The 24,913-nt window shown below is 52.5% G+C and overlaps 1 protein-coding gene across 10 annotated transcripts in view; it reads right to left on the reverse strand.

Annotated features, from left to right (window-relative positions):
* Window positions 1-24,913, reverse strand: part of ARAP1 (ArfGAP with RhoGAP domain, ankyrin repeat and PH domain 1) — a 67,479-nt gene that overhangs the window by 26,712 nt on the left and 15,854 nt on the right. For 7 of the 10 annotated variants that reach the window (XM_054526009.1, XM_063728197.1, XM_063728196.1 and 4 more), the window contains exons 2-7: window positions 20,835-20,917; window positions 14,905-15,457; window positions 2,420-2,589; window positions 1,453-1,520; window positions 717-847; window positions 472-615 (exon numbers count right to left, since the gene is read on the reverse strand). In XM_054526009.1, coding sequence (XP_054381984.1) covers window positions 472-615; window positions 717-847; window positions 1,453-1,520; window positions 2,420-2,589; window positions 14,905-15,413 — 1,022 coding nt within the window. In that variant the 5' untranslated portion in view covers window positions 15,414-15,457; window positions 20,835-20,917. Of the gene's footprint in view, window positions 1-471; window positions 616-716; window positions 848-1,452; window positions 1,521-2,419; window positions 2,590-10,136; window positions 10,657-14,904; window positions 15,458-20,834; window positions 20,918-24,913 lie in introns of those variants that run through there. The other 3 variants (XM_063728195.1, XM_063728192.1, XM_063728198.1) reach the window with 3 other exon arrangements.

Genomic DNA, 24,913 nt, shown 5'->3' on the forward strand with positions numbered 1-24,913 from the left:
TCTCACTCTGCCACACAGGCTGGAAGACGGTAGTACAGGCCTAGCTCACAAGAGCCTCAGATGCCTGGGCTCAAGTGCTTCTCCCACCTCAGTCTCCCAAGTAGCCAGAACTACAGGCATGAGCCACTGCACCTGGCTAATTTTTAAATTTTTTTGTAGACGAGGTCTCGCCATGTTGCCCAGAGTGGTCTCAAACTCCTGGCCTCAAGCAAACCTCCCACCTCAGCATCTCAAGTGCAGAGATTACAGGAGTGAGCCACTATGCCCAGCGATCTCCCAATTTTCAGGGCAATAAAACGGGTCTGGAGGGAATCATCAGTGGTCACAGTGTGCCTGGTGGGAGACCTGTGCAAATCGTCTCAGGCCCTTCTGGTTTTCAGATCAGTGAGTGATACCAGTGTCCTGGAGTCCTGGACACTGCCCCCCACCCCCCCATGCAGAGCACAGCAGGACTCAAGAGGCCTCACTCACCCCTGCGGTGGATTCTTGTCCAGCCAGCCAGCCTTGATGACTGGTGTGACGGGGGTGGAGCCCCCAGGTGGCCAGTCCATGGGGTGTGGCGCAGCAATTGTGCTGGGCAAGGACAAGCTCAGGCTGCTGCTGTGCCATCCGCCACTATCAAGAGATGAGGGGATGGGGGGCCGGGCTGAGGAGGAAAGGAGGGGGCGGGCTGAGGTTGGGCTGGGCAGTGGGAAGGAGGGTGGCTGGACACTCACTTGGGGATGCCCTCATAGGCGTGGTCATCCTCTTCCTCATCCCCTTGGTCGTCCCCAGACAGTTCCTCTCCCTCGCTCAGCAGACTGGCCACGCGCACGGCCCGTGGGACTCGGCTCGGTGGGGGCTCCTCCTGCCCCCGAGACCCACTCAGCGTCATCCTTCCCTTCAAGCCACAGATCACACCCACCTGGGGCTGCCACGCCCCCTCTGTCCACACAGCCCCGACCTACACAGCCCAGCACTTTTAGTTCTGTTTCCTCACACTCCCCTCCCCCTGCCAGCGGAGACCACACAGGGACCCAGATCACAGGGACAGGAGAGCCAGTGGCAGACACCGACCTAGGACACAGACAAAAACAGAAAGATAAAGGGACAGAGAAAAAGACTGCAAGCTAGGGAGGCAGGACAGACAGACACGGGAACACAAGAAGTGAAACAGAGACACACTCCGGGACAGGACACGAGCTCCTAACACAGAAGGTGGGGGAAAGCCACATGCCCACCCACATATAGCCAGGGCCTGGGGGAGCCACACCAGAGCCCCGACCCCTGGCCCAGGGCGCTGTGGCTACACGTGACTCCTGACCCCTGCATGGCAAGAGAGTGAGGTAGGGGAAGGGGAAGCCTCCCGGGAAATGGCTGCCCACTCTCTGTCTGGTGGTCCTCAGGGTCTGACAGGCAGCTGGGCACCCCCACAACACCCTGACAGGCAGACAGTCCCATGCCTGGCCCCACCTTCTTGGTCATCACTCTGGCTGGGGCCCCCGGCCCCTCCTCTGGGACCTCATCGTAGTCAGAGTCATCTGGTGAGAGAGGGGTTGGGGGACTCAGGGCAAGGGGCCTGGCCTCCTCTCCTGGGGTACCACACTGGGCTTCACAAAGCCTCCCCCATGCCAAGACCCCCACCCCCACCTCCCCCTGGCTTTCAAAAAAAGGCACAGGGGATAGGAAGTGTGATTTATACCCTCAGGCCTCATAGGACAGTACTAAAGGGTGGCAGAGGAGAAGCTGGGACACCACAGGGAGGTCTGAGCCAGTGGTGAGCTTGGGGGTTGGGGTAAGGACTGTCAAAGGCAACAAGAATCAAGAAATGTGGCCAACCCCAGGAAAAGCAAACCACCTCTGGCCAGGCGCGGTGGCTCATGCCTGTAATCCCAGCACTTTGGGAGGCCGAGGTGGGCGGATCACGAGCTCAGGAGATCTAGACCATCCTGGCTAACATGGTGAAACCCCGTCTCTACTAAAAATACAAAAAATTAGCCAGGCGTGGTGGCAGGCGCCTGTAGTCCCAGCTACTCGGGAGGCTGAGGCAGGAGAATGGCGTGAACCCGGGAGGTGGAGCTTGCAGTGAGCGGAGATTGCGCCACTGCACTCCAGCCTGGGCGACAGAGCGAGACTCCGTCTCAAAAAAAAAAGAAAAGCAAACCACCCAACACCATGGAAAATCGGACCATGGGTAACCGGTAAAGCCAACCATGGCCCCACACTTAACGGTCAGGAGGCCAGATAGGTGGGTGCTGTCTCCATTGTGAGGATGAAGAGAATAGCACTCAGGAAGGCTGTGACCTGCCCAGGGCCACACAGTGGGCTGGTGGCAGGCTTGCACAGAAAGGAGTGTGATCCTTGCATACCTTCCAGAGGCCTGATTCCAGGGATCCCAGGCCATCCACCCAGAGCCCCATCTCCTGGCTGCAGCACTCACCGAATTCTGGGAAGAGGCGTACAGGCTTTGGAGGTATCTCCGGGGGGCAGGGAGGTGGAGAGGGGGGCTGGGGAGGCCCCTGGGGGAGGGCGGACAGGGGCTCCTCAGACTGTGGCTGGGGAGGGGATGATAATGATGGTAGCAATGACTCCTCCTCCTTGGTGGGCAGGCTGAGAACACAACAAAATTTGGGCATCACTAAGCAACAGAGCCAAGACTGAAACATACTGAGCCCCCAGCTCACCCAAACTGCGGCAAAACTCAGGCACTACACAAACTCACACAGACAAGAGCCCTCCTGCACACAGTCCTCCTCAACTCATCTGCCAGACCAAAACCCCTCCTGGTTCCCCAAAGCCTAAAGGAAGCAGGCACCCTCTTTGGCCTGAATGAGGTGTTCACCTATCCCCAGTGCTCTAGCTTTTAGTCACATGTATCCACTGGGTCTCCACACTGAAGGAGGGATAAAGACCAGAATGGGGAGTCAGGGATGGATTCGTGGAGAAGGTGATGCTTGACCTGAGCTTTTAAGGATAAGAAGGCATTGACGGCAAAGAGAAGGGACAGGTTTGAAATGAGCTGCAAGGCCCGAGGCACAGACCAGAGCCTCAGAAACCAATTCCTAAGGCCCTGAATTGTGGGTCTCTGTCTCAAGATCACCTTGCTCTTGCCCAGATTTGGATATTCACTATCTCCTGGTGCCCTCAGACTCCTCAAACTCACCTGATCCCACCAGACCCATCTCCCACACCTCTGCTACCTCACCCCACTCACTCACCTCTGCTACCACTCCCCAGGGAACCCTCCCCTGATTCTCCAAGGCCAGGTTCAGGGCCTCCTGGGCTCTCACGGCCACATGGTGTTCCCATCTGTCTCAGTACAGATCGCATTGCTCCTGGCAGGCTGTCTTCTGAAGGGCTTTGGCATCAAGGACATGAATTTGAATCCTGCCTTAGTTCTTGTGTGTCCTGGGGTGAGCACCTAGCCCCTCTGAGCCTCAGTTTCCTCTTCTGTGAAATGGGGGCTATATCACTGACCTGGCAGGGTGCTAGAAGGATTAACCAAGACAGGATGTGTCATGTGCCAGCGCACAGGATGCACAGGGACCACAGTCTGGAACAAGGTGCCTGAGCCCTGGAGGCCTGGCCCCACCAGCTGTCTCTGCCAGTGCCCTGCAGGGGCCAAGGAGGAGAATCAGGGTGGATGGGCAACTTCTCCCTGGGTTATTTTTGGCCTTGTCTGTTGCCCTAGTGTTCCTGGCAATGGCTGACGGTGTGGGGCTACCATGAAAGCAAGGAAGGGCTGGGAGGCAGTGACAGGGTCTGCCTGGGGTATGGTCATGATGCCAGGCCTTTCCTCCTGCTGTTGCCTCCACCAGTAACACCCTTCTCCCTGTTCTCTGCCTGGGAATATACACTCGTTTTTTAACGTTTTTTTTTTTTTAGAGACTGGGTCTCACTCTGTGGCAGACTGGAGTGCAATGGCACAATCACAGCTCACTGCAGCCCCAAACTCCCGAGTTCAAGTGATCCTCTGACTTCAGCCTCCCGAGTAGGTGGGTCTCAAGGTGTAGAGACTGGGTCTTATTATGTTGCCCAGGCTGGTTTTGAACTCCTGGCATCAAGCAATCCTCCCACCTCGGCTTCCCAAAGCAATCCCTTAACTCTAAAACCACATCTCCCTTCTCTGAAAGTCTTCCTTGACCCTCCTTTATGCTGCTCTCCATTAAGACCTTCATACAAATGGCTGGATGCGGTGGTTCACACCTGTAATCCCAGCACTTTGGGAGGCCGAGGTGCATGGATCATGAGGTCAGGAGATCGAGACCATCCTGGCTAACACAGTGAAACCCCCATCTCTACTAAAAATACAAAAAAATTAGCCGGACGTGGTGGCAGGCGCCTGTAGTCGCAGCTACTCGGGAGGCTGAGGCAGGAGAATGGCATGAACCCGGGAGGTGGAGCTTGCAGTGAGCCGAGATCGCGCCACTGCACTCCAGCCTGGGGGACAGAGCAAGACTCCGTCTCAAAAAAAAAAAAAAAAAAAAAAAAAAGACCTTCATACAAATTATTCTAAATGACATTTTTCAAAGTATCTCCTTTGTGCCAAGATCTGAACCCTGACTCCAAAGTTTATGAGCTTCTTAGGACACTTGGCTACTTCCACATCACCTTCGACTATACTTGTCTCTTATCCAGGTGTAGATAAAAGTTAACCAAACCCTTTCCTCTTCTGTGTGAAGAGCTGGCCTTCGGCTAGATTTCCAGCTCTGTTCCCCTAGAAACCTGCAAATGGTGGCGTGTCAGCCCTGTTACCAGGCAACCACTGCCTTTGGCAGCATGGCCTGTGGAGGAACAGCATCTGGACGGAGAGAAACTATAAGCAGATTCTATACCTGGTAGAGAAACCGGAGCTTTGAGCTTCACTCAGTGTGGTGACTGGCAAACTGGGCACATCCCACACAGGGAGTTGAAGCCACACCTGTGGGGATGTTAGAAAACTACTGGCCCCTTAGGCAAGAGCTTTCAAAGCCAGGCTGGCTCCCTGTGAGTCACTATCCACTGTGAGACCCAGTCCTTCACTCCTAAGCTGTCACTTGGAGGGCCACAGAGAATGGCTCCTGGACAGCTGCGTCGGCTGTGGCTCGGATCGCTTCAAAGACCCCATGGCAGACGAAGGCCTGCCACTGCCCTGGTGGCAAGCTGCTCCCTACCCAACGGGCCTCTCTGGGAATCTGGGGCCAAGGGGTGGGCCTGTGGGAATCTTGAGTCGGAATGTACTCTCACAGTACATTCTGGTGGGCAATGCACCAGGCTGTCTCCTCTACATGACCTGAGTCCCTTTGGGGCAGGGGCAGCATCTGACTTGGTACCCCCACAGCCCAGTCAGTAGCAATAGCATGTGGACAAGGTGGGTGGACAAGTGGGCAGGTGCAAGGGAAGGCAATGGAAGGGGTGAACGATGACCAAGCGACTGAGGGAGTGCCCGAAGGCCCAAGAGCATGACCTGGGGTGCTGGCCCCAGCTGGTCACCTGCGATTCCCTTAGAGACTTCTTGATGGGCAAATCAATCCATCACTGCTGCCTCCCAGAGCCCAAGAGGGAGGGGCCTTGGAAACCTGGCCTGGGATCAGCAGAGAGCAGAATTCCAAGCTGTCAGGCCAGGGCCAGTCAGACCTTGGTCCAGGGAGGTGGGGACAGGCGCCATCTCTCCAATGCCAAGCAGAATTGAGGGAGCCTGGCTCCCAAAGCTCCCCCAGGTCTGAGGGCCAGAGCTGAGGGGAAGGTGGTAACCATAAATAAAAACTGCCCACCTGCTCGTCCTCATCCCTGGGGTCCGGCAGCATCAGCCCCCCTCCTCTGGCACCACAGTGCATCTCCCATCACTGTCCTGATCAACTGCGAGGGGTCTGCGCATCTTGGGCAGCAGGCGGGTTCTCTGAAGCAAGCTCCACACCCTCCTTCCTCATTGGGGTAACTCCAGCACTCAGCAGGGACTTAAAAACACCTGGATTCATTAACTGTGTGTGTGCGTGTCTACGTGTGTGTGTTCCCAGCCATTTTCTAAGCACTTGACATGGATTCTTCATTCATCTACTCACAGCGGTCTGTAAGGCTTGTCATGATTCCACTTTACAGAGGAGGAAACCGAGGGACAGGGATGCTAGGTTATTTGTTCTTGATGCCACAGCTGGGATTTGAACCCTGGCAGCCCAGTACCACAGCTGAGCAAACGAGGCCATGCCAGGGTCCCAGGGCTCCTCTGAGGCCAGCCTCCTCCCACGGGCAGCCAGGTCTCAGGACCCATCTGAGAGGGAACACATCACTGCCCTGCCCACGGCAAGAAGGGAGAGGGAAACCGATGCAAAGGGCTCCTCTCCCAGCAGAGCTTCCACAGGGAAGGGACCGTGTCTCACGAAGGTGGAACACAGGGGCCTCTCAGAAGCATCTGGGAAATTCTAGCCACCTTCTCCAGGAAGTCTCCTGGCTGCTCCCTGCCTGCCTGCTTACCACAGGGTATCAGGGCACTGCTGAGTCAGGACGGAGCCCAGGAAAGGAGAAGTGCTTTCAGGAAGGCACAACTTGTGGGGAAACCCCAGGGAAAAGGCAGTGACCCCCTACCGAGAACAGAGCCCACAGAATGCCCCCGCCATAGCCCAAGTCCCAGCCTCTCACTGCTTGCACCCCTAAGAGTAGGCCCCGCTCCAATCCCGAGGTCCAGCTGAGGCCCGGCTTGGATGTCACCCACTGACTTGTCACCCACTGGACCACGTCCTCAATGGCACCACCTCCAAGCCTTCACACAGTTTCATCCTCCTCTGCCCTCTCCCTCCTGTAGCCCACAGAAGCCCACCTCCACCTCAAAATGCAGCTCAGCTGGCCTCCTCCTCTAGGCAACCTCCAAGATTCTCCCACAGAGCTGCTCCCCACTCACCCCGCACTGCAGCTCCCTGCTCCTTCAACCTTCTCCCCTCTACCCAAGGGGCATGTGAACCCACCTGCTTACCCACTATTCCTGAGAGACTAGGCACCCCGGGCAGCTAAGGGATTGGTTCACCCCAGCCTGGGCCCTCAGCCTATAACTATTTTATAGAATCAGAGAAAATACATGCAACAGACCTCATGCCTGGGGGTTAGGTGACATGGTGGGTATGCAGAATGCAGAATGGGTAAGAGGAGGGTGCAGCTTGTGCAGAAGTTGAGAGGCAGACCATGGACATCCCATCCTCATTGGGGTATCTCCAGCACTCAGCAGGGACTTACAAACACTTGGATTCATTAACTGTGTGTGTGTGTGTCTACGTGTGTGTGTTCCCAGGCATTTTCTGAGCACTTGACATGGATTCTTCATTCATCTACTCACAGTGCTCTGTAAGGTAAGGCTCATCATGATTCCACTTTACAGAGGAGGAAACCGAGGCACAGGGATGTTGGGTTATTTGTTCTTGATGCCACAGCTGGGATTTGAACCCTGGCAGCCCAGCACCACAGCCGAGCAAACAAGGCCATGCCAGGGTCCCAGGGCTTCTCTGAGGCCAGCCTCCTCCCATGGGCCACCAGGTCTCAGGACTCATCTGAGAGGGAACACATCACTGCCCTGCCCAAGGTCACCCTCCTCTTACCCATGACCACATAATTCATTGTATAAACCAGAAACACTTCTAAGAGTTAAAAGAGGCACTATTAATAACTATGTCAGGGCAGCAGGCATAAACAGGGCCTGTCCCACGTCAAATAAGATGTGTGGTTACTCAATTAACTAGAGACAGGGCTTGGAGCCAGGCAGACCTGGGCTTGAACTCAGCTCAACTCATTGGTTTGGGACCTTGAGCAGGTCCCTTCCTCTCCGAGCCTCAGTTTCCTCGCTACTCTGTCTCCAGGCTTACTGATAATTCAGTAAAGGAGGGCCACTTGCACATGGCATCAACGGAACCTCTTCACCTGGAAGGAGAGCCAGGCCCTACAGGCTGAGCCAGGAACCAGCTTCATAGCCTTAGCGGCCTCTAATGCCACCTCCTTCTCCTTCACCCCTACCCATTCCTATCTTTCTGTCTACACTAATCTCTGGCTGAAAGAACCAGGTGTCACCGTGACAGAAGGAAGGCTACAGAGTGGAGCAGTCTGCATATCCCAGGCTGACCCTGGACTCACCCCGCTACACACTCCGGCTCTCCCTGACTGAGCTGCAGTCTATCAATGATACTTACAGGCCTTTAATACCCTGTTCCTTCCACCCAGAACACCCTCCCCTGCCTGGCCAACTCCTACGCCTCCTACAAAAAGCCCAAATCATACATCCATCCTCCCCACTATCGCAGACCTCCCCTCACATCTCAGGCCGATCTGGGGCCTCCCTGGGGCTCCCCACAATTCTGATCACTCAATATGGTCATATCAATGTGTGCTTCACTTAACTGCCTCAGAGGACTGAGGACCCAGACCTAACCCCATCCTAGAGTCACCACCTCCCCACAAGATGTCACACAGGTCTTGGAGGGACCTGGCCCAATCCCAGCCCCTGGACTCTCACCATCAGGGCTGCTGGCCCAGGGATCTGGGGACATCTGTGTCCCACCCTGATGTCTCCATTCCACAGGGGTAAACTGTCCCAGCTGCCCGCTTCCTCAATCATGCTGTGGACTCTCAGGGGCCCAGGCCTCCGTCCTGTGCCTCCTGCTTCCTCTGTGGTTTCTTCCTTCCTCCTCCATCATGAGACCCAAAGGTCATCCCCTCCAGCACTCTCCTGGTTCTGCTCTGTTCACTTCTGCTGAGCCCCCAGCAGAGACAGCCCTTCCTAGGGTCTCACTTGCTAGAATGGGATGTCCACGGTCTGCTTCTCTCAACTTCTGCACAAGCCGGGAGCCCCTAGGGCCAGTCCTCTCCATGCCACCAGCAGTTCCCAGCACAGAAGGGGCTTCAGTAAGTGTGTACTGAATGACCACCACCCTACTCACATCTTCATCACTGGAGAAGGTCAGCAGCTCCCCAACCTCTCCATACAGCAGCTCCCAGTTAACCTGGAGCCCATCCTCACAACTGCACCTTCACCCAGCTCTCAGCACTTCTCCCTGGGACAACAGCTACCACTTGCTAAGAGCTCGCTATGTGCCAAGCATTCTGCTAGGGGATTTTTTTCATGTAATGACCTGAGATTATTAACTCCATTGTGCTCAGGGCATGCCTCCTCCTCCAGGAAGTCCATCAAACCACTCCCTCCCTCCTCTAAGCCCACACAACCTGTTTGGCCTTCCACCACCAGACCTACACTCAGCTTCCCCACAGGACAGCCCTGCTGTCTGGGCAGGAGGTGGCAGAGGCCCCTTTCCCATGGCAGCCCTAAGCGCTTCCCAGGCCTGGCCCTGTGCTGGCTCCTGAGGGCAGCAGCAGGAGGAAGTTCAGTCCTCAGGGAGCTCACAGAAGTACTGAGCCCTTCCTGGGTCCAGCCCAGGCCTGGCCTGGCAGAAAGAGCAGGTGCAGGTATCCGCTGGGCCCTATGGAAAAGATGAGCCAAGGGCACAGGGCAGGACTGGAGAGTGCCGGGTGGGTGGACAGGACTTGGTTAGAGGTCTATGTCCCCAATAAGCCAAGCACAGGATTGTTGAGTTCATTAGGGATCCACGGTAACTCAGGAAAGGGGAGACCAGCCCCCACACTCCATAAGCACCCACCACAGCACCAGTCCTGGGGAGGAGGGGTAAGAAGCACACCATCTCCCCATCACCCTGGTCTGGGGGTGGGAGGTTCAGAATCACAGCACTCTTGAACTTGACAGTGAAATAAGCCAAACTAAGCCTTCCCAAGGAATCCCCAGAGGGGTGTAGGGAGCTGGAAGCAGAGAAGTGAAGTGATCAGCACCAGGCCCCCAAGGGGCAAGAACCCCAAAGAGGAGCATTCTGTGGGGCAGAGTCTGAGAAAGGCCCAGAAAACAGGCACCGTGGGCTCCTGGTGGACCCAGGAGAGGCGTATGGGGAGGTGGAGACCTGGAAAGCCCAGGGAAGAGGGAGGGATGAGACAAGGGGAGAAAAGGAAAAGGCAGGGGAAAAAGAGAAGAAGTGGGGAAAGTGAAAGAAGACAAAACTCTAAGAGAAAAAAAGAGAATGGGGAGGAGAGCAGCACAGAAAACCAGGCCAGAGGTGACAGACAGGGACTTCAGCCCTCCCAGGGCCTCCCTCCTACGTGCCCAACAGCAACAACAGCAACGGCGGCACCTCGCTTACCCTCAAACGCCTGCTGGGTCTTGGGGCTGAAGACTCCCACAGCTCTGGCCAGGCGGGCTGCGTATGCCCAAGAATGTCGTGTACCTGCCCGTGCAAGCCTGGGTCCCGCCTGGGCTGGTCTCGCAAACAGCCTGGCCCCTGGCCCCTGGGTGGGTCTGAGGCTGAGTTCTCTTGGAGGTTTTTGAGCCCAGGTATGGCTTTGCACCTGTGATTTATGTCTTTAAGTGTTTGTGAATCACTTCTCTACATGCGTGTGTGTTTGTTTCTGTGTATAACTGTGGCTCTGTCCAGGAGGAAAGAGGACAGAGAGAGAGAGAGAAAGAGAGGGAGAGAGAGGGAGAGAGAGAGAGAGAGTGTGTGAGTGTGTGTGACTCTGTGTGTCTGTGTGTCTGTGTGTATGTGTGTGTGTATGTCTGCACCCAGCTCTGGTCTCCCGGAGGCTCCCTGCTTTGTGTCTCCCCCACCTCCTGCAGCCGTGGCCAACACACACACTTCCTGAAAACACTGAGAAAGCGAAAAGTCACCCAGAATCCCCCGGGGCAGACACTTCCTCCCCGCCCCCAGGCTGCACCCCCACCCAAGTTGGGAAGAGACAACCAACAGTGTCCACTGATCCTGCAGGCCCTGACAGGGTGGATGCCCAGGAAGTCCTGAGTGACAAGCCCTGGCTGTGGCCTCTCCACCACTCCACCCGCATAAGGAGACAGAGAGGCTAGGAAAGAGGCTCTTTGAAGGGCACAAGTTCTGCCCTGGCAACAAGTGATCAGCCTCCAGGAAGACCAGGGATTGGCTGGACTGCAGGGCAGTCAAGGGCACAGGAGGGAAGCCTGGCAGTGTGGCTCCACCTAGGCAGCTGCTTTCTGGGCACACACTCCCTCTTCCTGAGGTGCCTCCAGGCATCTAGGTATCAGAGGGGGACACCAAAGGCCAGAGCAAGCTGGGAGGGGATCTGCGGCACGACCCTGGAACCTCACATCAGAAACGACCCCTCTGCCACCCTCAGGGAAGCCAGTTCACAGGGCTCATGTCTGTGGCACTTAGAGCTGAGCAGACCTGACCTGAAGCCAGGAGGCAGGGTCTGGGCACCGGCTTCCCTTCTGCAGGGCTGGGTGACTCTGGGCAAGTTTCTCAGTATCTTTGGGCTCCTCAGCAAGCACCCCACCATGAGTTTAAATTAATGGTAGGGGGCCGAGTGCGGTGGCTCACACCTGTAATCCCAGTGCTTTGGGAGGTCGAGGCAGGAGCATTGCTTGAGCCCAGGAGTTCAAGACCAGCATGGGCAACAAAGGGAGACCTCGTCTTTACAAAAGATTTAAAAATTAGCCAGGTGTGGTAGCACACACTTGTAGTCCCAGCTACTTGGGAGGCTGAGGTGGGAGGATTGCTTGAGCCCAGGAGTTTGAGGCTACAGTGAGCTATCATGGCACCACTGCACTCCAGCCTGGGCAACAGAGAGAGATCTAGTCTCTATTAATAATAATGATGATAATAGTAATAATAATAGCAGGGGGTGCAGACTCTAGGGGTGATGTAGAGTCTCCCTAGGCCAGGCAGAATGATGAGCCTGGTTCTGAGAGTCCTGGGCCATGCCAAGGCCAGGAGGAGGGAACTCCATCCTTGCTTGTTTTCTGATTTGCCTAAACCTTGGTCTGTGGCCTAGAATCCTATCACAGTCTCGTTCTTCCCACCTGTCTCCTCTGAAGGCCTCTACCTTCCTAAAATATCTGGGATGACGTAGCTTGGGTAGTAGGATGGGGGACAGGGAGCTGGGGCGGTGAGCTCAGGGCCCTATGACCCAGCTGTGCTGAGGGCACTCACTGGGTGCTGAGTCACATGCGTGTTTACCCACATGCACCCCAAGCTCAGCACGTGCCAGTACACAAGCTCACGTTGGCAATCATTTACTCACCCACACGATATACTTCCCAAGGGCCTATTAGGCACCCAGCACTGTTCTAGATGTTGGGGATTCTGCAGCAAACAAAATCGACTAGGATCCTGGCCCCAGTGGAGCTGCCATCCTAATGGGCTCTCCCTCTTGGCAGCACATGTACACACACGTGCACACACTGGCTCAAGCCTGACAGTGCACAAATAACACAAATGCCATGTACTGCTCAAACAGCACGTGCACACTCGCAGATGTACTCACACACTGTTGGGGTCTCCACCACAGCAGTAACGTGAGCACAAAGGTCCTGATAAACTCACATACACACGACTCCATGTCACCACTGAAACTGCACAAATCCCTACATGCTTCTACATCTTAGTAGCACACACTCTCAGAACCTGTCTGAATGTGTAAATGCACAGACATTCTACTACCCTGACAGCTTGCACTACCACCCACACCCATCTGTATGGGTGCACACACAGACCGGCCCAGACATGCCTCACACTGACTCGAGACACTGAGAGTACACACATGCACACGCATCCAGCCCCAAACTCCACTGCGGAGCCTGGAGATGACCGGCCTCAGCCACCACATGACCTTGTGTGAAAGGCCCTAAGGTTGAGAAAGTGAGTTCCCCATCATGAGGGGTTGCAAGCAGGGGTAGGAAGGCCATGTCATAAGACACTGTGATGGGACTCCCACAAGGCGGGGGTGAGCAGGGGCAGTGTTCCTCTACATGCCATGGAGCCTGGGGGTCACAGGAAGGGACTGAGAGGGGACAAGGTGGCCAGTCAGGGTCCATGTTGGCCCCCACCCTGATCACTACAGTACTCAGTCTTGGCCTGGTATACACACATGAGGCTCCATCTGCTGTGAGTTTTTTCTACCACAGGGCTTTGAAGACCATACACTGTCTGAGTTGAGTGTGTACAAAGCTGAGGACTGCAGATGCCCATGACTCCAACTGCCAAAGACCCCAGGACACAGGAAGCCAGGCTTGGTAGCTTACCCACTACCATACTCTGCTGTAAGGAATAGTCCCAAATCGCAGGAAATACTTTTCTTCGAATTCTCTTAGCACAGAACAGATTTTGGGTACTCGAACTACAAGTGGCCAGACCTTTTCCCAACCATGGCGCCTGGCCTCCTCCTCATGTTGCCTAAATGGCTATGTTCAGACAGGCTCTGAGAGTAGGGGTTGGTACCCTGGGGCCCTGGGGTGTGGACAGGACTTCCTCCTACCCAGCAAGCCTCCTGAACTCAGATGTCAGTGCCAGGAGGGCCCAGAAGGCTATGGAGGACCACAGAGGGCACCTGATGGGGAAACAGGCCCAGAGGAGCAGGTTCTCATCAGAGTCACAAAGCTAGCTGGGCCCGACCCAGGCATCCTGCCTCCCAAGCAGGAACCCAGGCCTCCACTGCCCATCCGGGAGTCACAGCAAGGGCCTGAGAGGGGACCTGGCCAGGGCCCTGCTTCTTCCCTTTGTTCACCCACTTCCAACCCCAGAGACAGACAGACAGACTTTCTCTCCTCTAACCTCTTCTCTCCTCTATCCCCTCTCTCTCTCTCTCTTTCTCTCTCTCTCTCTCTCTCCCCTGCAAGCTGATGGGGTTAAAATAGAAAACGCTCCTGCATGCAGAAGAATGGTCACTAGAGGGCGCAAGGGCACCAGGAAACTTCAATCTGAGCTTCCCTCCAGGTTCCTGGAGAGACCCTGTATCTGTTATCAGTTGTGTGAACCCAGGAAGAGCATGTACCCTTTTTGTGCTTCTACCAATCAGCCCTCAAAACACCACAGCACTAGCTTGGCCTTCAAGGCCCCCTGACTTAATGCTCCTCCCTGGGTGGGAAGAATCTCCCAGACGCTCCCCACAAGGCCCCCTGAGTATGTCCTTGGCATAGATCCAGCCAGGGCCCCCTCCCTGCTCTCCCTCTGATTTGTTCATGTCCTGCTTGTAAAGCCAGCGCACAAATCTCCCAGAAGGTCTGCTGCAGGGATCATGGAGACCATGGAAGCACAGAGCCCAGCAGAGTGCCCAGCAATAAACAATCAGGGACCAGGAGACCTCTCTCCACACACCCCTTCCTCCTCCAAGAAGCCTTCCAAGATTAGCTTGACTTCGCCCAAGTGCTCCACCAAATCTCCCTCACCCCAAACACATATCTACCCTGTCTGGGGATGCTCCCTGACAGCCGGGCACCCCAGCAGATGGCAGGAAGGGAGGGCATCTGTGAAGGAGATTAACATGGAACATCCACAGGAGCCAGGGGAAACTCAAGAAAATACGGGGTACCAGAAGCCCCAGAGGGGAAACAGTTCTGAGGAGGGACGGCATGCCGGATGAGGCCTGAGAAGTGTCCCAGGATTTGCTGACATTTGGCAGTGGGAGAAGGGGACAGGGTGTGAAAGAGCACAGCACCAGGACCTGGGCAGTCCCCTCACCCCCAACCCTACCCCGCAGCTTTCCGTTTCCTACACATGTTGCCTCTTGATGCCGGCATGGACCCTGATACCCTGCAGTATCTCACAGTTGCCAGGTCCCAAGCTGAACTCGACTTCCTCCCAAACTCACTTCCGTCCCTGGGTCTCTGGATCAGTGACAGCACGACTGTGCACCCAGCCACAGAAACCTAGAGGCCTCACTGGCACACGCCCAGCAGCCCAGGCACTGCGCTGAGTACCTGCACAGCTCTCCCCTCCTCCTGAGTCACCAGACAGCGCTCCTGTCCTCCGAGCTTTGCACATGCTGTTCCCCCTGCACTTCCGAAGCACCTTTCTTACCCCAGCACCAAAGGCCACAAACTCCCCATCTACCCTCTGGGATCCTCTGCCTGTGCGCCTCCCACCCTGGGTGGCATCCACTCACCTCACCAGCAGGCGGGGGGGTCCGGTGCGGGGCGGCACGGGTGGAACGCTCAGCTCTGCCAAATGCCGCTTAGCAGGCAGCGGGGGCAGCACAGGGTCTGGGGCAGCTGTGGACGGGGTGGCGAAGCAGGTGGGCGGAAGGCAGCTCCTCCGGGGCGGGATGGGTGGGGCAGCGGGGAGCCCCTCATCCTCTGTAGTGGCGGGCAGCGGCTCGGGTGGAGTGGCGGGTGCAGCTGGTGAGCGGAAGATGTGGCGCTTCATGGGCACAGGCCGTGGGGTGGGGCGGGGTGCAGGGGCCGGTGGGGTATGGGCACGGAGCAGGCCAGCCAGGATGCGGCGGCGGTGACCAGGGAGTAGCATGCCCATGTCCATCAGGCGGGCGTCGCTGAGGCCTTGGCACTCTGTGGCCCACACCAGGCCATGCTGCTCAAAGAGTCCCGTGTACTGCTCCAGGTGCAACGCCCGCAGCCACTCGGCCACCGATAGCGCAGCATCCCCAGCCTCTGCCATGGTTCCTGCCAGCGGAGGCCTGACTGGCGGGGCTTTGTCCAGAGCTAGAATAGACAGACAGGCACAGGTCAGAGGCAGGGCTGCTGAGGAGTGGTCCCCTCACCAGCAGCCTGCGTGGCTCTCTCAAGCCATAGGTTCAAGTTCTGTCCTGGAGCTTCCTCCCCTGTGCTCAATGTGCTAAGCAAGGCCAGGTACTGCCAGGTCTCTGAACACACAGACTCTTCTCTCCGCCTGAACCCCCTCACCCCTTCCCCTGTGCTATCCCAGCATCCAGCTCACGTTTTCTTCTCTAGGAAACCCTCCATGATCTCTGGGGTTGGTAACACCCCACACCCCAACACACAGCCTTGGCCACTGCCACGAGAATGGCCAATGGCATGATTGGTGCTGTGTCTCGTACCTCCTCCTCACTGCCCTCTGCAAGACCCAGGGCAGGGCTAATTCCCTCTGAGGCACCAGTTCCCAGTGAGGGCCAGACCAAGGGCTTAGTGAGCATTGAAGAATACCACTGCTGGTCCCTCCTGCAAACCCAGTCTGGGAGCCGAGACTAGCCTCCCCCTACCTCCATGCCCCTGGAGGAAGTGAAATGCTGTGGGAGGTGAGTAAACCCAGCATCACATGGCCTCCGGGGGCCTGGCCCTGGAATTGGGTAAACCCTCCCATCACTAAGGCCATTCATCCATTTGTTCTTTCAAAATAGCCTGGCACTAGGCAATGGGGACTCAGGCTCTACCTCTGCACCCTGTAATCAAGAGCTCCTGGCCTGGTGGGAGTCAAGAGGTGATATGAAGAGGGTGACCAAAAGAGGTGATTAGCAGATCAAAGGGAAAAGTCATCTGATCATCTCCACAGACACTGAAGAGGCATATGATAAAACTCAATATCCAGCTTACTTACACAAACAAAAATCTTACTAAAACAGAAATAAATTGATACTTTCTTAAATGAGAAAAGGATATCCATTTTACTGTTGTTATTATTATTCCTCACATTGCTTTGAAAGCTCTGGACAACAAAAATAAACAAGAGGTATTAAAATCAGAAAGGAAGAGATAAACTATCCATTTGTTGCCAATAATATGAGTGTTGAGCTCAAAATCCCAAGAAGTTCAACTGAGAAACTGTAACAACCAGTAAAGACTTTAGTAAGACAGTTGGGTTCAAAATTAATATAACAGACTGGCCGGGCACACCTGTAATCCTAGCACTTTGGGAGGCCAAGGCAGCTGGATTTGCCTGAGCTCAGGAGTTTGAGACCAGCCTGGGCAATACAGTGAAACCCGATCTCTACTAAAATACAAAAAATTAGCCAGGCATGGTGGCATGTGCCTGTGGTCCCAGCTACTCAGGAGGCTGAGGCAGGAGAATTGCTTGAACCCAGGAGGCAGAGGTTGCCATGAGCCGAGATCATGCCACTGCACTCCAGCCTGGGCGACAGAGCCAGACTCCATCTCAAAAAAAAAAACAAGAAACAAACAAACAAAAATTAATATAACAGAAATCAATATTTATAAGCAATAAACAGGTAGAAACCAGGATGAAAGACCCCATTTACAAGAGCATCACAAAATAGAAAACACCAAGAATAAACTTCCTAAGAGATAAACAACAGCAATAGGAGAAAAATTGGGAGTGTTACTGAGGGACAAAAAGAAGACCTGGACAAATGGCAGAGCACAGTAAGTTCTGGATAGAAGACAACATAAAGAGATTAATGATGTCTAAGTTACTTTATAAATGTACACAATCCAATTAAATATGTACACAGAACTTTTTTTGAAGCTAAACAAGCTGATTTGAAAGTTCCTGTGGAAAAATAAGCGGGAAGAGTCAGGAAAATTCTGGAAGCAGGGGTGGCGGGCAGGGAGGGTAAAGAGTAGGAGTCAATCTCACCACATGTTAAAACATATTATAAAGCCACAATGATTAAAACAGTATATGGTAACAGTGCATGAACAGACAGATCAATTAAACAGAACAGAAAGTTCAAAAGTAGACCCAAATACATATACAAATTTAGGATACACTAAAAGTAGCCTCTCAAACTTGTGGGGAAACAAGGGATTATTAAGTTGTTGGGACAGCTGTGGAGCGCTCTCAAAAAACAAAAACAAAACAAAACAAAACTAATGTGGATCCCTACCTCACACTTTACAACAAGAAAAATTACAGCTGGATCAAAGATTTCAGTATTTTAAAAAACCATGGCCGGGCAAGGTGGCTCACATCTATAATCCCAGCACTTAGGGATGCTGAGGCAGGCAGATCCCCTGAGATCAGGAGTTTGAGACCAAGTTGGCCAACACGGCAAACCCTTGTCTCTACTAAAAATACAAAAAATTAGCCGGGCGTGGTGGCAAGCACCTGTAATCTCAGCACCTGTAATCTCAGGAGGCTAAGGCAGAATTGCTTAAACCCAGGAGGTGGAGGTTGCAGTGAGCCGAGATCATTGTACTCCAGCCTGGGCAACAGAGAGAAACTCCATTTCAGGAAAAAATAAAAATAAAATAAAAAATAAAAGGATTTACAAAATCATCCTAGGGCTGGGTATGGTGGCTCATGCCTGTAATCCCAACACTTTGGGAGGCTAAAGCAAGAGGACTGCTTGAGGCCAGGAGTTTAAGACCAGCCTGGGCAACACAGCAAGACTCTGTCTCTACAAAAAAAAAAACCCTAAAAATTAGCCAGCTGCACACTTGTAGTCTCAGCTACTTGTGAGGATGAGGTGGGAGAATTGCTTGAGCCTAGGAGTTCAAGGCTGCAGTGAGCTATGATCACACCACTGCACACCACTGCACTCTACCCTGGGCAACAGAGCGAGACTGTCTCTAAAAAAAAAAAAAAAAAAAAAATCATTTCAGAGAGGCAAAAGCCTTCTGGAAATGAAACAAGTACAGAAGGCACACAGAAAAGACTGAAATATTCAACTCTACAAAAATCAAGCACTCTTGCATGGTGAAAAGCACCATAAGCAAAGCCAAGAGCTAAACAACAAACTAGGGGATATCTGCCACTCATATTCCATACAAAGCACTCATTTTCCTAAAAGTTGAAAAGCATGCAGAAATAAGAAACAGATCAATAATCTAACAGAAAAATGGGCAAAGAGTATGAATGAAAAAATTTATAAAAAGGAAAATATAAATGGCTCTTAAATATCTGAAAAGGAACTTAACCTCCCCCACACTAGGAAATACGAATGTAAAATATTTTGAAATACTGCTTTCTACCTATCAGATTGTCAAAGAGCAATAAAGTTGGAAAATACAGGCATTGGTAATTTGGTAGGGCATCCCCTCCCTGGCCGTGGAATGCCTCTAGGCATGAAAGCCCTGAGAGATGCAGATGTCTGGGCTGGGCGCGGTGGCTCACACCTGTAATCCCAACACTTGAGGTCAGGAATTCCAGACCAGTCTGGTCAACATGGTAAAACCTCGTCTCTACTAAAAATACAAAAAGTTAGCCGGGCATAGTGGCAGACACCTGTAATCCCAGCTACTCAGGAATCTGAGGCACAGGAGAATCGCTTGAACCCAGGATGTGGAGGTTGCAGTGAGCCGAGATCACACCATTGCATTCCAGACTGGGGGACAGTTTGTCCCCCCACTCCCCCCCAAAAAAGAGATGCAGATGGCTGACCCAGCCACCGATAGGCACTTAGCCTGCATTTTTACTGGCACCTGCCAGAATTGACATATATAGAAGGTTACCAGCTGCAGTGCCTGTGTTTAATAGCAAAAGAATGGAAATAACCAAAATGGCCACCAATGGGAGAATAGTTAACTGAATTATGGTGTAGTTGTGCAATAGAATACTGAGCGGCCATAAGAATGAGGAAACTCCTTATATATTGACATGGGATGATCTACAAGACACACTGTTAAAGGAGTAAAGAAAAGTGCAGAACAGTTTGTGTAACATTCTCTCTCTGTGAAAAAAACAAGGGAGAGCATGGAGCAGTGTGCAGCTACTGGTAAATGAACAAAGTATCTCTGCAAAGACACATGAGGGCAAGGTGACAACAGTTACCAGCTTCCTCCTAGGAAGAAAACTAAGGCCTGAAGGGACAGGAGGGAACAGTGGAAGATGCAGAGTTCATAGGGCCTGAAGTTCATGGGGCCTGAAGCGTACACAATTTAAGTGCCCTCTGATATGCTTTGGATGTTTGTACCCTCCAAATTTCATGTTGAAATGTGACCCCCAATGTTGGAGGTGGACCTAGTGGGAGGTGTTTGGGGTCACGGGGACAGATCCCTCATGAATAGCTTGGTGCCCTCCCCACGGTAACAAGTGAGTTATCACTCTATTTGTTCAGGTAAGAGCTAGCTGGTTAAGAGCCCGGCTTCTCTCTTGCTTCCTCTCTCACCATGTGACATGCCTGCTCCCACTTTGCCTTCTGCCCTGACTAAAAGCTTCCTGAGGCCTCACCAGAAGCTGAGCAGATGCTGGTGCCATACTTATACAGCCTGCAGAGCCCTGAGCCAAATACACCTCTTTTCTTTATAAATTACTCAGGGTATTCCTTGATTGCAATACAAAACAGACTAACACATTCTCCTTAAGAGTATCTCACTTTTGCAAAATTCACAAAAACACATGACCACATGCACACACTGTTCAGGCCCCTCTTTAGATCCTGGAAGGAGCCCTGCACCTGTAACTCCAGCTTCCCTGGAAATCCACCTCTGAGGAAAGGGAGACTTTTCACTTCAACATTATAAAGATGTCAGTTCCTCCAGGGTTAAGCTAAAACTTTAACAGCATCCCAACTAAAATTACCAGCTGGAATTTGTTGAGACCAGCAGATTCTAAAGTTCATATAAAATGATATTAGAGATGTGTTAAGTGGAAAAGCAAGATGCAGAACAGTGTTATGTAAACATCTCGGTTAAAGAAAAAGAAAAAATATACATATGTTATATATATGCAAATATAAACACAGAAAACTGGACGGATACATATGAAACTGAGTTTAGGGAGGGGAATTGACAGCTGGGAAGACAGGAGACACTATACCCTTCTGTATCTTTTAAATTTTGTATCATTTTCCAAAAAGTAAATAAAAATTAAAAGGGAATGTGATAACCATGAATAGAGCCCGAGAATGAGAAAGGGAACAAAACTTGCCAGGCAGGGAGGAGAATCCAATGAGGAGATACATACACACGGACCTGCAATCCAGCCTGCTGGCCCCTGCCTTGTCCCTTTGTCCCGTACCCCCACCCTGTTCCAAGGTTCCAAGGCCTGCTGGGAGGCTCGTAGCAAGCTCTCTGGGCCTCACCCTCTGCCTCTCAAGCTCAGTTCTCAAAATGGAAAATAGGCTATCAGGTGTCAGCCTCCATCAAGCCTCCCCCCACCTCAATGTTAAGGCCTAGTGTGCCACAGCCAGCCCTGTTCCCACCGCTCCACCTCCTGACTCACCAGCTGGGCTGCCAAGGACGCCCGGGTCCTCCCAGAGACAGCAGCTATTCTGAAGGGCTCCTCATCTTGGCCTGAGGTGGGAGCTGCAAGGACAGGGATGGAGGAGAAAGCCCGTGAGGCAAGGCCACTATGAGATGCCAGAGAAGGAGAGGGGAAGAGGGAGAGGGACAGGGAAAAGGAAAGAAGAAATGGGGGCCAGGCACAGTAGCTCACGCCTGTAATCCCAGCACTTTGGGAGGCTGAGGCAGGTGGATTCAAGTCCAGGAGTTCAAAACCAGCCTGGGCAACATAAGGAGACCCCATCTGTACAACAAAAATACAAAAATTATCCAGGTGTGGTAGTGTGTGCCTGTAGTCCCAGGAACTCAGGAGGCTGAGGTGGGAGAATCACTTGAGCCCAGGAGGTAGAGGCTGCAGTGAGCTGTGATTGAGCCACTGCACTCCAGCCTGGGCAACAAAGCCAGACCCTGTCTCAAAAAAAAGAAAAGAAAAAAGAAGAGATGGGGAAGAGGTGGAAGAAGAGGAAGAGAAGGAAGAGGGAAGAAGAAAGGATTCAGGGAACCTCATGCTCATGGAAGCTGGCAACAGAAGTCAGACCAGAGGAAGGCCTTCCTGGAGGGAGAAGGCAGACAGATAGGCCTGTCCAGATGTGGGGGCCGCAAAGGTGGTAAAGAGGAGTCAGGACTTCCCCACTCTCTGGCCCTGCAAGACCAGTGCTGGGATGTGTATAGGGGCAGACTGTGGAAGGGACAGCCCCAGGAAGGGTGAGGAAGGGACAATGCAGCCCTATGACTAAAGAGGTCTCCCTGACACAGAGCCTGTCAGGAGAGGTGGGGGACCTTAGAGGACCCAGGGACACAGGACCCTCTCCGCTAAGCCTGGGGACCATGAAGTGGCCTGAGGGCACAAGTAGGGTAACTGAGTCAGGGGCAGGCAACCCCAGGGCCCTGCCCCTAAATATGTAGCGGAGGTTGAGGAAAACAGACCAAAAGGGGATGCTTCTAGGCAGGAGAAAGAATAGGATACCCCTAGGCAGGCCACCACTCTTGCTATGCAGATGGCCAGGGCTCTGTGGGGCTAGAGACCAGTGGAGTGGCATGGACAGGTCTCCCTCCCCAGGGCCTGGAACAGTCAGGTCTGCCAACACTAGGGTTAACTTCAAAACTGCTGTGCTCTGCATAATGGCTTCAGCAGGTATTCATGAACATTTTACATCTTACAAACACATAAACAGGTATTTATCTTAAGTAAACTCCATGATTATCACTGCCTAGGATAGGGCTAAAACAGGTATACATTTTTAAAATATTTTATTTTATTTTATTTTATTTATTTTGAGACAGAGTCTCACTCTGTTGCCCCAGCTGGAGTGCAGTAGCGCAATCTTGGCTCACTGCAGCCTCCACCTCCCAAGTTCAAGCATGATTCTCTTGTCTCAGCCTCCTGAGTAGCTGGGACTACAGCTGCGTATCACCATGCCTGGCTAATTTTTGTATTTTTAGTAGAGACGTGGTTTTGCCATGTTGGCCAGGCTGGTCTCAAACTCCTGACCTCAAGTGATCCACCCACCTCAGCCACCCCAATTGCTAGAATTACAGGTGTGAGCCACCGCACCTAGCCTTATTTTATTTTTGAGACAGGGTCTTGCTCTGTTGCCCAGGCTGGAGTGTAGTAATGCAATCATAGCTCACTGCAACCTCCAACTCCCAGGCTCAAGCAATCTTCCTGCCTCAGCCTCCTGAGTAGCTGGAACTACAAGTGCACGCCACTGTGCCCAGCTAATTTTGTTATTTTTTGTAAAGACAGGGTCTCGTTAGGTTGCCCAGGCTGGTCTCAAACTCCTGGCCTCAAGCAATCCTCCCATTTTGACCTCCCAAAGTGCTAAGATTATAGGTATAAGCCACTGCACCCAGCCCAAAAGTGAGTATTTAAAAAACAACCTTTAAGTAGCTAGCACTTCAGATGAAAGCACTGGCAAAAATGGCAGTGCTACTCAAACAACAATTTGAAACAAGAAAAAGAGACCACATAAACAGTGCTTACTGTATGCCAGGTATCCAAGCACTTTATATTAACTCATTAAAGCCTCACAGCAGCCCTAGGAGATACATATGATTGCTATCCCTGTTTTAAGATGAAGAAACTGAGATAAAAGGAGGTTAAATAACTTTCCAAAGCCACACACCTAAGAAGGAGGCAGTATGAATATAGTCTAGCCCTGTGCTGTCCAATAGCAGCCAGCAGTAGCCACACATGGCTGTTGGACATTTGAAATGTGGTCCCTGGAATATGATGTGCTAGATTTTGAACACAGTGGATTTTGAATACTGAGCACACACACACAAAAAAGAATGCAAAATATCTCAATAATTTTCCCTATTGTTTACATGATGAAATATATTATTAACATTAATTTCACTTGGACAGTTTAAATTGCATTGTGGCTTACACTCTATTCATACTGAAGACTGTAGCTCTCAACTTTTTTTTTTTAGACAGGGTCTCGCTCTGTCACCCAGGCTGGAGTGCAGTGGCACAATCTCTGCTCACCACAACCTCTGCCTCTTGGGCCCAAGCAATTATCCCACATCAGCCTCCCAAGTACCTGGGACTACAGGCTTGTGCCACCACGCCCGGCTAATTTTTCCATTTTTTTGTAGAGATGGGGTTTTGCCATGTTGCCCAGGCTGGTCTTGAGCTCCTGGGCTCAAGTGATCTACCTGCCTCTGCCTCCCAAAATGCTGGGATTACAGGCGTGAGCCACCAGCCTGGCTATCCACCTTTAACCACTCTTCACGGCCTCTCAAAACACAAACTGAGGGCCCGGCACAGTGGCTCATGACTGTAACCCCAGCACTTTGGGAGGCCAAGGCGGGTGGATCATTTGAGGTCAGGAGTTCGAGACCAGCCTGTCTCTACTAAAAATGCAAAAAATTAGCTGGGCATGGTGGTGGGTGCCTGTAATCCCAGCTACTCGGGAGGCTGAGGCAGGAGAATCGCTTGAACCTGAAAGGCAGAGGTTGCAGTGAGCTGAGATCGTGCCATTGCACTCTAGCCTGGGAGACAGAGTAAGACTTCAGCTCAAAAACAAAAGCAAAAACTGAGCACCTGCTATATACAGGCCAGGCACTGTGCTAAGCGTTTAACACAGATTGATAGATAATGGTCCAAACCACTCCACTGGAATGACCAGGTCTGGGAAACAGGAAACTACTTATCTCCCTGAGAAAAGCCTGGCTCCCTACTGGGCCTCTCTCAAGTTCCTATTCCTGCACTAAGGGCATCTGGCAAAGATCAAAGACATGGCGACTCGGCACTGACACCTCTTTGGAACAGCCCTGTTCAAGGCACTGGAAGCATAAACCAGACCTCAGACCTGGACTGGCCCTCCAGGAACCTCAGGCTGGAAGGGATCAGATACCATCAGCCAGTGAAAACAGCCCAGGGGGCCCTCAACCAGGCTGGGGTCAGGGAAGGCTTCCTGGAGAAAGAAGCAAATTGAAAAAAGAAGTTCAGAGCAGTGCCCTGCTAAGCCACACTGCAGCCTAAGGCAAAGACAGAATCATCAGTACTGGTCCTCTCTTAATTTAAAATGTTAATGTTTTATATTTTGCTCATCATGGATTTTTTGGCATTAATTTTTATTTTTTAAATGGCATTAAATATTATATACCTTGAATACTGACCTTTTTTAAATAAATAGTTATTGCTTTTACATTTTAGTTATCTTTTGGTTTTTTTTGAGACAGGGAGGGTCTCGCTTTGTTGCCCAGGCTGGAGTGCAGTGGCATGATCATGGCTCACTGCAGCCTCAACCTCCTGGGCTCAAGTGATCCTCCCACCTCCCCCTCCCCAGCAGCGGGGACCACAGGATCTCATGGCCAAACCCAGCTAATTACTGAGCTTTTTGGTACCCCATCAAATTCTGCAACAGAGGCAAGTGCTTCACTTGCTCTACCCTAATCCAAGCCCTAGTTTGGAGGTTTAAGCCCCTCAGCTGCTATGACACGTCACTGAGTCCTCATCCTCAGGAAGGCAGGGACCTGGCAGAAAGGAGTATCATCCTGTTGCGACAGCAC

The sequence above is a fragment of the Pongo abelii genome, chromosome 9, assembly GCF_028885655.2.
Source record: "Pongo abelii isolate AG06213 chromosome 9, NHGRI_mPonAbe1-v2.0_pri, whole genome shotgun sequence".
In the NCBI taxonomy this organism is placed as follows: Eukaryota; Metazoa; Chordata; class Mammalia; order Primates; family Hominidae; genus Pongo; species Pongo abelii.